Source organism: Rhinoderma darwinii, chromosome 10 (genome assembly GCF_050947455.1).
Source record: "Rhinoderma darwinii isolate aRhiDar2 chromosome 10, aRhiDar2.hap1, whole genome shotgun sequence".
Lineage (NCBI taxonomy): Eukaryota > Metazoa > Chordata > Amphibia > Anura > Rhinodermatidae > Rhinoderma > Rhinoderma darwinii.
Window position 1 is genome coordinate 94,252,277 of NC_134696.1, and position 12,672 is coordinate 94,264,948.

The 12,672-nt window shown below is 46.9% G+C and overlaps 1 protein-coding gene across 5 annotated transcripts in view; it reads right to left on the bottom strand.

The window, feature by feature from the left end:
* Window positions 1-12,672, bottom strand: part of ARHGEF1 (Rho guanine nucleotide exchange factor 1) — a 67,525-nt gene that overhangs the window by 41,298 nt on the left and 13,555 nt on the right. For 4 of the 5 annotated variants that reach the window (XM_075840328.1, XM_075840326.1, XM_075840332.1 and 1 more), the window contains exon 2: window positions 797-866. In XM_075840328.1, the coding sequence (XP_075696443.1) occupies window positions 797-823 (27 nt within the window). In that variant the 5' untranslated portion in view covers window positions 824-866. Of the gene's footprint in view, window positions 1-508; window positions 579-796; window positions 867-12,672 lie in introns of those variants that run through there. The other variant, XM_075840327.1, reaches the window with a different exon arrangement.

A 12,672-nucleotide genomic window follows, 5' to 3' on the forward strand; every position in this document is an offset into this window, starting at 1 on the left:
AGGTCTCTTATTTTGACCCAGTTTGTACCCATCCTCTCCAATACTTGGTAGATTCTAAGTATAAAAAGGACGCTCATGTTATCAGACAGTCTGCAGGAAGCAGATCAACCAGCCAGGAAACTCCCCATTATATCGAGTTCCAGGAGAACTTATCGGAATTTAGAAGTGTGCCCATTAAACAAAGACACAACACGATACTGTGCGTTTGGCAACAGAAGAACGGAGAGAGAGAAGAGAAACAAAAATACTTCAACCTTTTAAGATAAGGACTCTCAAAGCCTGGAATTTTAATGATTGCCAAAATACAGAGACACGGAAGGACGTGATAACCAAACATGGACTCTTCAGTGGGACTGACAATACTATGGGGGCTCTAGGCCACCGGTGGCCAGGAACCACATGCAGCTTGCAGACCACTACCAAGTGTAAGGTCCGGTCAGAGGAACATTTGGGGAGATAATCAGGTTGTATTTTAGGGGCACTGCTGTGTCCCGGCCCGGGCATCTACCTTGCTACGCCACATAGAGGGATATCCGCTATAATTTAGGCCAGTTTCTGGCGTAAATTGTAATAAATTTGTTAGGCCGCGAGTAGCCACGCCCTTTTCTGTTAAGTCACACCCACTTAAAAAAAAAGTGGCATGAGCAGCATAGACTGCTCAAAAGTCGCAATTTTCGACTACAAATTGAAACTTTTGGGCCTTTTGTGAAATCTCTACGCCTGGCGTAAAAAGGTTAATAAATTCCCCCATTGTATCTGCTGATGGGTCGACCAAATAAACATTAGGAACACTCACCCCATAAGGCCCGTCTTCTTGATCCATCTTAACGGTCTATTGGACAGGGGAGCCAGAGAGACCGAGTCACCTGCAAAGATCAAAGGAGTCAGTCAACACTTTCAATGGACGATCATAATCCAACCCCCCCCCCCCCAACACAAACGTGCACATGATATAGCAGAGCCGAGTCCATCATTTGGCACAACTCATTATGATAGTCAGAATTATCAACAAACAATGCAGGCCTTGAGATATATGTCAAATTCAGCTCTGCTACATCTCAGAGGAATCTGTTATTTTGGCAATTTTCTGAACTGTGATAACCCAATGGATTAAAATGTTATCAGTTTACAGGCAGTCCCGTAATAATCACAGATAAATCATCAATAGATCAGGAAACCTCTTCTTAAATGGCAAACTCGGCCCTACTACTTATTCATAAACATACACATAGAGATGTAGCAGTGCTAATTTTCTGGTTTAAAATCTTGGTAAAAGTTTGAGCGCCCCTTTCCGATTAGATAATCAGCAGAATAGGTAAATAATTGGACAGAGGGTGCCCAAACTTTTACATAAGACTATATAGATATAGAAATGTTAGCCAGTGGGTTTCGTTCCCATAGGTGACTGGGACGGTATTAGGATGAGACTTCTATAATTTTCGGTGGCGAGTAGCAAAAAAAAAAAAAAAGATGGAGGTGTTAATCCTACCCCTTGTACCGCATGCAGAAGAACAGAACGGGGCGCATGTGGGGGGTGATAGTTGACGAGTGAGAAGCAGAAAAAGGATGAGCGAGCAGAATGTGCCTGTCAAGAGGTGGAGAGAGGAATCCCAGGTATGCAGGAGATAAATCTCCACACTCCGCCACCCCATACACCTCCCATGGTCACATTTAGAAACGGTGGCATGGACCGGGGCTGCCACTATTGTCGAGACCATCCCCCCCCCCCCTCAGAATACCAGCTGCTGCCCACTGGAGGGGAGTATAGCTGGAATGTGCAGTTTAATCCCTGTCTCTGTTACATACCGCCAGCTCAATGCCCTCTGTCATGCCAGCGCTGACCCTTTATGTGCTTTACTGGCACTACATTAGCTCATCGAAAGATCTTATAGTCTGGGCATAAAAATAACAACTCCTCCTAGGCTGACGGAAAACGTAATTAAACGGATTTATACACTGAAGGAAAAAGGTTGTGAAACTCGGCAGACCAAAATAAACACGCGGCAGGGCGCAGTCACATGACTGACGACCAAAAATGTTATTTTACCTGAGAAATTCTCCAATTAAATTATTGTACAATAAAGGAGAAATAATTGTCTGAATAAGAACAGGTTTCTACGTTTTCTGAATGCAGCCAGCAGTGTAAAGAATGGCGGTTTGTATTCTGAATGCTATGGCTACGTCCAGGGACATGTATATATGTGAATATAATTGGTTTATTCGAAATATATTAATATGCACATACACTATATCACCGGTTTAATATTAATATATATATATATATATATATATATATATATATATATATATATATATTTATTTAAGAGGTTGTCTGCTTTGGATAATTGCTTCTTGATAGATAATAATAAGCTGATCACAAGCCGTCCTTCTGGTGAGACCCCCAGTGATCAGCTGTAATCTGTGAAGGACCATTCCAGATAGTTTAATTTCCCTGCAGCACCCCCACAGGGGTAATGGAACATTACACTTTTCCCATTTAAAATCAATGGGCTGTAAGTTTAACGCATGTATATGCCGGGTCCTCCAGGGTAAGAGACGCTCTTTATAGCCAACTCTTAGCTCAACTGGTGGTGACACCCCTCTATGAACTCAGAATTCTTTAATAGAGTACCGTATATTAAAATGGGCTTTCTAAACCAGAAATACAGATCTATACGTGGGCTTGGACGTAGCCACAATGAAAACCATCCACTTTATTTGGAGAAAAAAAAAACGGTCTTCCGTATTCCTATCCCACAATTTCAAATAACGCCCTATGTGGATATAGCAATTTTCATACCGCGACTACTAGTTCGTGAATAGAATGAAAAAAACAACAGAAAATACTGACACCTAGCAGGATATTGATTGATTTTTTAATTTAAAAAATCGTAGTCACATGCTGCTGAATATTTTTCGCATGGGAATGAGGGCATGCTGCGGATTTTCATGTTCACTGCGGATTCCACCCTTGTCAATGTAGAAGACAACGCTCTTAACAGAAACGCAGCAGAAAATCCACAACAAATCTGCTATGTGTGTGGGTACTCTTAGACTATGTTCACACTACACATTTCTCCTGAGGAAAAAAAATCGGACGTTTATTTAGTTGAGATTCCGCAGCAGAAATCCGAGGCTGACCCTCGAGTTTTGCCGTACATACAATCGTGTATCTGCACGCAGATTCGCCCCTTGCAATGTAGACCATCTGCGTGTGGCTATGCGATGCGGTTTCCACAGCAAAAACCGCGTCAAGAAGTGACATGTCATTGAAAACGCGTCAGAATCATGGTGAATTTTTCATCATGTGAACAAAGCCTGAGATTGATGCGGAAGGAGAATGCAAACCTTTATAGGCTGTAGTTTTACATGCCATTCAGTCTGTGGAAAGCTGGGTGACAACGATACTACTGGTATTTTAATGGTGGTTGTCACACAGCATCTGTCACCCGCCTGGTAAACGAGCGCCGATCAACATGTCGATCGGCGATCGTTTGCTCCTTTTAAATGGAGCAACGATCAAGAGTATGGGAATCGTTCATACAATCGTTCATCCCCATACATTTGCATCTAGTCGGCAGAACTTACATGGGGAGATGCGTTGCCAACTAGGGACCATTTTTCGGGTCGCATAAAAGATCCGATCAGCCGACAAACGAGCATGTGCTCGTTTGACGGCAGATCGCTGCCCCGTTTACACGGAGAAATAATCGGGAACGAGCATTCGTACAAGTCTCGTTCACAAAGACATTAACTGAGAAATGGCTGAAGAGAATATTCTAAGAAGAATTTTTTGAAATATAAAAGGTCCTGAGCCGTCTTCATGGGTGACATCTTTTATTTAAAGGGGAAGCGCTCTTTAAAATCTCACTCATGAATGAAGTACATTGACATACTATGAACCAGTACAAAGTGATTCTTTATGTATTGTGCTCCTTAGGGCTCTGCATAGTATATAGGTCTTATGGAAGCCATACGTAGTTGGTCCTACGCCCTATGCATGCGCAGACACATCCCTGACACCCGTCCACATACAGTCATTTGTACACACCAATTTCCTTCTAAGAGTAAAAGTATGGGAACTATGCAGCAGGCCAGCTGCAGATAAGGCCGAAATACCCAGGTATGTGCCCAGCCCCCACCAGACTTTCTATCCCAATCCCTGTCTGCTGCTCCTCTGGTGCCCCCTCCCTAGGCTGGCAAACGTCCAGAAATATTCACACACTTTAAATGCACAAACGTGGTAACAACACATAGACAAGTGCCATGTTGGGAGGGGGTTGGGGGCAACGAGAAGCACGAGAAAGACCGGAGACGCTTGTCAAGGCAAAAAGTGCGGTCAATTTTGTAAATAGGGAAATAGAAATTCCATATCAATTAATATTTATTTATTTCTCCTATATGGGTGTGATCTATGGCAATGTTCATCCAGGGCCTCCTGATTCATGAATAGAATGAACGACAGTAAATACTGACACACTGGGAGTGCACTAAGAGGGATGGAGCGGGGGGATGAAAATCGGCATAATATTCCACTTTAACAAGCCATTCAGTCTGTGGAAAGCTGGGTGACACCGGCGGGCATTGTAAAATAATATTTGGGATCTATTCAGGATATAAGGAGGGTGATATTTTTAAAAGGGTTTTCTAGGAGATCGGTGGGCTCTGCTACCCTCACCGATCAGCACAGAATGGGCAGTGGTGCTTGCATGTTTACATAGACACAGCAGTTATACTGCATGTATATGAAGAGGGTGTGCTGGATACTGCAGCTTGTCCCATCCACTGTGTGGCATCAATGTGTGATCGGTGGAGGTCCCACCCCAAAACAGCATAACGAAGGGAAAGCTGTGCCCACTGGCCACTTCACTGCGACCTCAATACACCTGTGGCTGTGTCTGGTACTGCAACAAAAGGGCTGTAGCGATAACCTATTCATTCTGCTGACCAGTGGGAGTCCTGGAGGTCGAACCTCCACCGATCAACCATTGATGGCTGATCAGAAGCTTAGGCCATCGATCTTAAAGTACTTTAATCAATCACTCAAAACATACACACAGTAAGGTCGCATGCACACGACCGTAAGGGGTTTCACTGTTCGCAAATACGGATCCGCAAATGCACATCTGTAGGCTTCCGCAATTGCGAAAGAGTCTATAGACTTCTATGAACGAGTCTGTGCCGCAATTGCGGACAAGAATGGAACATGTTCTATATTTTGCAGATCATTTCTACGGCTCGGATACACATCTGTAAATATAAGAAAAGGTGTCCGTGGCCTATAGAAATGAATGTGTCTGCAATGTCATCCGTAATTACCTGAACCGTACGGATGAAAACTACTGTCGCGTGCATGGGGCCTAATACCCCTTTATTTCGCCATCCAATAATCCTTAAAAATATACCAATCTAGCACAGAACTGCAATATCAAGTGGAATCTCACAGAATCAGAAATATTAATCAGAAATAACAATCTGGAAATTCCTCCAGCGAAAAAAACGTTGTTACTCATATGCGAGTTTTACCTATTCTTAAACGATCGTCCTATAATCCGGCGCCTATCTGGTTCCATTAATACCAGGTTTAAACAATTTTACTGTACTTTGTATTTTGATGACATCATGTCCCCTTTTGATTTCTGTCATGTGCAGTGTTGTCATGGGGACCTTGTGTAAATCCAAATCACCAAATACAACAATATCTACATCAGGGGTCTCAAACTCGGCCGGGTAAGTGGGCCACATATAGAAAAAATATCGGAAAACGGTTTTCACATTTTTAAATGACCTTTTATACATTTTGACTAACACACCCATATGGGCGAGTATATTGTACAACCAGTTGCCCCTGATCCTTACTTCTCTATAACCCAGCTAGTGGAAATGGCTATTTTATAGTTCACACTCATCAGGTATATTTGGCTGCTATTGTTCCAATCCCCATAACATTAGCTGAAGCATACGGACCTCACGGGGCAAGCGCCTAAATATTTACGATGTGTAGAGCGGGTTATTCATTTTTATTCTTGTTTCGGGGGAGTGTATCCAGATGTTTGTTTTGACACATGCTGTATACTAGGCAGGAAGCCGTCATATGTCAACATCATATGTCAACGCCAGTGTCACACGTCTGCTGTGAACAGGTCGCCCCAGATACGCAGGGAAACAAGGCCTAAAAAAAAAACAAGCGTAACACCACCTAACCCATAGACAAACACAGAACTACTGATGCAGTATATACAAACAACATAGCACATGTAAACACAGACTATGCCCCGAACAAAGCGCGACTTCATACACCCCAGATAGGCGACAATCATTGTCCAATGAGGAGAACCTCCGCTGCACAACGTTATTGCCTCATGCACACGACCGTTCTGCCGTTTTTGACGGCATCCGAGAGGCACCCGATAGTCTTCACGGACCCATTTACTTTAGCGGGTGAATCGGGTCCGCGAAAAATGGTCCGTGTCTCCGATCCAAGGAATGATAGAACATGTCCTATCTTTCCTCGGATCACTGACGGGACTCAGACGGCGCACACGGTTGTGTGCATGAGGCGTAAGGGGTTCTACATGGTCATAAACTGGTGCCCAAGAAGCAGCAATTGGGACAGGGGGCATTTTGCAGATCCTGCTACACATAAATTTATTACAAGCCTTGTTGGGGGCAGCAGTGGAGATGCAGAAGAGCATGCCCTGGATGTCTCGCGTTCTCCTGTGTGCCGCAGCGCCCACGTTATATAACCCCCAAACAGACAAACTAAAACGGAAAAATATCACTTTGTTTTTCTGATCAAAAGAGTCTCAGAATTGATTATCTCTGCTCGGTCTTGTGAGATTCCAGATTATTTTACAGTTCTGTCTGAAACCAGTTACTTCTAACACTGGAGAGAGAGACTGAGCGAGAGGACGAAAGCGACAGGACGAGCGAGAAAGGACGAAAGAGAGAGAGAGCGAGCGGACGAAAGAGAGAGAGCGAGCGAGCGGACGAAAGAGAGAGAGCGAGCGGACGAAAGAGAGAGAGCGAGCGAGCGGACGAAAGAGAGAGAGCGAGCGGACGAAAGAGAGAGAGCGAGCGGACGAAAGAGAGAGAGCGAGCGGACGAAAGAGAGAGAGCGAGCGGACGAGAGAGAGCGAGCAAGAGGACGAAAGAGAGCGAGCGAGAGAGAGGACGAAGGAGAGCGAGCGAGATGACGAAAGAGAGCGAGCGAGCGGACGAAAGAGAGCGAGCGAGCGGACGAAAGAGAGAGAGCGAGCGAGCGGACGAAAGAGAGCGAGCGAGAGGACGAAGGAAAGCGAGCGAGAGGACGAAAGAGAGCGAGCGAGCGGACGAAAGAGAGCGAGCGAGAGGACGAGAGAGAGAGCGAGCGAGAGGACGAAAGAGAGAGAGCGAGCGAGAGGACGAAGGAGAGCGAGCGAGAGGACGAAGGAGAGCGAGCGAGAGGACGAAAGCGAGCGAGCGAGAGGACGAAAGCGAGCGAGAGGACGAAAGAGAGCGAGCGAGCAAGAGGACGAAAGAGAGCGAGCGGACGAAAGAGAGCGAGCGAGAGGACGAAAGAGAGCGAGCGAGAGGACGAAAGAGAGCGAACGAGAGGACGAAAGAGAGCGAGCGAGAGGACGAAAGAGAGCGAGCGAGAGGACGAAAGAGAGCGAGCGAGAGGACGAAAGAGAGCGAGCGAGAGGACGAAAGAGAGAGAGCGAGCGAGCGGACGAAAGAGAGAGAGCGAGCGAGCGGACGAAAGAGAGAGAGCGAGCGGACGAAAGAGAGAGCGAGCGAGCGGACGAAATAGAGAGCGAGCGAGCGGACGAAATAGAGCGAGCGGACGAAAGCGAGCGAGCGGACGAAAGAGAGCGAGCGGACGAAAGAGAGCGAGCGGACGAAAGAGAGCGAGCGGACGAAAGAGAGCGAGCGAGCAGACGAAAGAGAGAGAGCGAGCGGACGAAAGAGAGAGAGCGAGAGGACGAAAGAGCGAGCGAGAGGACGAAAGAGAGAGAGCGAGCGGACGAAAGAGAGAGAGCGAGAGGACGAAAGAGCGAGCGAGAGGACGAAAGAGCGAGCGAGAGGACGAAAGAGCGAGCGAGGGGACGAAAGAGCGAGACAGCGAGAGGACCAAAGAGAGGGACAGCGAGAGGACCAAAGAGAGGGACAGCGAGAGGACCAAAGGGAGGGACAGCGAGAGGACCAAAGAGAGGGACAGCGAGAGGACCAAAGAGAGGGACAGCGAGAGGACCAAAGAGAGGGACAGCGAGAGGACCAAAGAGAGGGAGAGCGAGAGGACCAAAGAGAGGGAGAGCGAGAGGACCAAAGAGAGGGAGAGCGAGAGGACCAAAGAGAGGGAGAGCGAGAGGAGGAAAGAGAGGGAGACGAGAGGAGGAAAGAGAGGGAGAGCGAGAGGAGGAAAGAGAGGGAGAGCGAGAGGAGGAAAGAGAGGGAGAGCGAGAGGAGGAAAGAGAGGGAGAGCGAGAGGAGGAAAGAGAGGGAGAGTATGAAAGAGAGCGAGAGAGAAAGGACGGAAGAGAGAGAGAGAACGAGAGAAGAGAGAGTACAAAAGAGATAGGGGATGAGAGAAAGAGGACGAGAAAGAGTGAGATGATGCGAGAGCGCTGAATAGATATAAAAGTTATGTTGACACGAATATTATATACACGCGTCTGTGGGAGGTAAAAAAAGAGAATTTGATCATCTGTGGAAAATCAATGATATTAATCCAAAAAAGAGGAACTAGGAGTGAGCGGCACCTGTGGGCCACAACAGCCGCCACATTTCTAGGTGATACTTCTTTACAGTCACATCAGTTCTTACAGAAGAAAACTTTTGCGCTTGCAGAAATGCCGGGACTGAGGGCGGCCCACGTGATATGAAATACTTCTCAGCTCAGTTTTACCGCCTGCCATGACATCATAGGACTTATCACAGCCAATAGGAAAACAGGGAAACCCCACCGACAATAATTAACGGTCTTGGCTGCCATCCGGACAGTCTGGAACTGAATCATTGCTGAAAGCAGACGTCTGGCTACCAATATATTCACAATGTGAATGATTCAACTGCACCGAAATAAAAACACCCTAAACAGCAAAGTTATCATTGGGTTGTGGCGAAAAGTCCATTGACAAACTACAGGCTGCCATAAACAGCAGAGAGAGAGCGAGCGAGAGGACGAAAGAGAGAGCGAGCGAGAGGACGAAAGAGAGCGAGCGAGAGGACGAAAGAGAGAGCGAGCGAGAGGACGAAAGAGAGAGCGAGCGAGAGGACGAAAGAGAGAGAGCGAGCGAGAGGACCAAAGAGAGCGAGCGAGCGGACGAAAGAGAGAGAGCGAGCGGACGAAAGAGAGAGAGCGAGCGGAAAAAAGAGAGAGAGCGAGCGGAAGAGAGAGAGAGCGAGTGAGTTGAAGAAAGAGAGAGCGAGCGAGAGGACGAAAGAGCGAGAGGACGAAAGAGCAAGAGGACGAAAGAGCGAGAGGACGAAAGAGAGACGTCTGGCTACCAATATATTCACAATGTGAATGATTCAACTGCACCGAAATAAAAACACCCTAAACAGCAAAGTTATCATTGGGTTGTGGCGAAAAGTCCATTCACAAACTACAGGCTGCCATAAACAGCAGCCTGTAGTCATCTGACCACAGGGAGCTTGTTGATTAATCGCTTTACCCATTATACAGAATAGGGGGGGGGGGGGGGATATGCTGCGATCAGCTACTAAGCGATTAACGTGGGATATTAAATGATGAATCCTCTGCTAGGCCTCGTTCACACCTGTGTTGGAGGCTCCGTTAGGGGCCTCCGTCGCAGATCTGGCCAAAATTACCGGAGACAATAGCAGAGCATGCTGCTCTATTGTCTCCAGGAAAATCACGGACACCCCAAGGGTTCCCTCTTTCTTCTCCTCTGATGGAGCAGAACAACAGAACACACCAACGCAGGTGTGAACGCAGCCTAACCGGGTGTGACTAGTTCTGCGTTCAGTTATTTTGCATTTAGTCATTGCAATGAATGTAAATCACTCAGTAGAGACGTGTTTGTGCGGTGACAATCAAATGTACATAAACGGTGTCGTCACAGCATAAAACGGAGAAAATCCAGGGGGCGTGAATACTTTCTAAAGGCACTCGAACGAGCAAAAAGTTGCTGAATAGAATTTTTTACAACTAGGTTATAGAAAATTCACCGCGTATACATATATTCTACTGGTATATTATATGACAACGTAAGCATAGAAAAGATGTATGTGGCAGGCAACCACAGTACAGACGGGCACTATGACAGGCACACAGGTACCCACACATACGGGCACAGTGACTCACAGTCCTGCCAGCACCTCTGTCTGTTATTACAGTGTCCCGGCCTCTTCTGGCCTGACCCTGACCATGAATACTCCGTCTGTAAGAGCACAAGAACCTCTCAGTGACTCAAGAGGAAAGGGAAAAAGGTAATTTAAGATGCCCAACTTGCCATTCCACCCAGTGGCTGGTGGAAAGAGGAACACCCAACTCACAAAACCTCCATTCTACAGGCGAGCGGCCCTGGACTCCACAGACGGCCACTGTTAGGAGGCTGTGATCACATCATCTGGAAGGAGCCCAACATCTGAGCGCATTATTATCCAGACAAAGACACCGCTACCTCGCAGCATACGTCCCATGTAGTACAGCACGCCATTGTCCTGACACAGCTGACGTGACCTACTACAAGGACAGCGCAGGCCCGCATTACTACAGCCAGAGACGAAAAGTACACAAGAAGGTCAAATACATCTGTAAAACATTAAAGAGCCTTTCCCCCGAAAGAAAAAAAAAAAAAAATCCCAGTAAGGCCTCTGAATTGTACGGAGCCATAATACGGCACCCATAGAAGTCTATTGGGCCAAAATCTGCATCGGCATAGTTTCTGGGTGAGAATACCAGTGCCGTACGGAGGAGCACACAGAGCGGCTATTGCTCCATAGTTAGGGTATGTTCACACAGAGTATTTTGGCGCTGTTTTTGACGCGGAAACTGAGCCAAAAAACTTCCGAAAACGCCTCCCTTTGATTTCAATGCCCTTTCTTCAGACATTTCCGTCTCTGATCTCCCATTGACAGAGATAGCGGTTTTAGCTGTGTTTGTTGCCCACGGGGCTCAATGGCCGCGGGCGAAAAACACGGCAAAGAGATTTTTTCCACCTGTAGTGTGAACAGGGCCTTAGGGGCTGTTCACATCTGCGTTGGAGGCTCCGATAGGGGCCTCCGTCGCAGATCCGGCAGGGATTACTGGAAAAAATAGCACAGAATGCTGCGCTATTGTTTCTGGTAAAATCACGGACACCTTGGCGGAAAGCCAACGCAACCCATTAAAGTCAATGGGCCCCATCGGCGGTATCTACGGACGGAGCAGAAAAACAGAACACCACAACGCAGATGTGAACAGCCCCTAAGGTGCGGCAGGCTCCGTTTACACCTCCATCCTGGTTGGATGCAGTGCCGGTCCCGTCATTTCATGGAAACCCACCGTCACTTTTGACTTATTATGGGGTCCGTCAGCTTCCTTTATATTGGATAGCAAAAATAGCGCCATCTTTCTCGTCAAATGTGACGGAATCTGCGATGGAGGCTCCAAATAGAACCTCTGGCGACATGTGAACAGAGCCTTAGCAAATGCGAGTCATACCGTTTTATCCAGCTCCTGCCTAGTTAAGATCGGTTTCTGGAAAAGCTGGGTGGCCACCATTACATCTCCTGCATGGGTGGTCACTCAGCTTTCCTATACTTCTGAATGGCAATTCTGCCTAGTTATAGGGAGGAGAGCGAGGGAAGTACCACTGGATAAGTAGGCAGCTTACGGCATACTGCTGATATTTCATTACTTGCTGATCGTAGTCTGACCCAGGGACCAGAACGATCACAAGAACAAAAACACCCCAGCGGCCAGAAGTTGCTATGGCGCTCCGGCGCAATGTGACACCGTCAGTGGAGGTCTCAGTGATGCCATATTCTACCATTATGCTGTCACTTACTATGAATGGAATATCCCTTTAAATATAATCCTCTGTAATGCAGCCACAAAGGAATAAATATAAAGTTATACAACCAGTAGGTCTGTAAGCACATTCAGGGCATGCTGGGACTTCTAGTTCCACAGAGGTTGGCAATCACATATGGTTTGCAGCCGTGTATTACCAGCCCTAGACGGCAGTAATCGAATATACTTCTCTTATCAGACTTGCTTCCTTTATAAGTGAGGTTCACATCATAGAGCAGGCAGAATATAACATGTGCTGGCCACGGAGTCATATCTATAGTGACAGGCGACAGCGCAGAAAGTGAGAGTTCTTATCTGCTGTCACTTCCCTCCACCTACTCCCCCCTCACCCCTTTTCCGGAGACAGTGTCATCTTCATTTCTTCAAAGAAAGTAATAAAGGACATTTCACACGGGCCAATTATCGGTCAAACGAGGGTTCACAGAACAACGATCAGCCGATCAATGAGCAAACGGTCGATCATCGGCTGATTGTATAGTATATGAAATATACTAAAATATGACCGCTATCGGCAGCACATCTTCCGGTGTAAACAGGGAGACGCGCTGCCGACATGATGGAAATGTATGGGGACGAGTGATCGGAGTCATAAGCGCTCGTCCCCATACATAGGTCCTTATGAAAGGAGCAAACGAGCGCCGATCAACGAA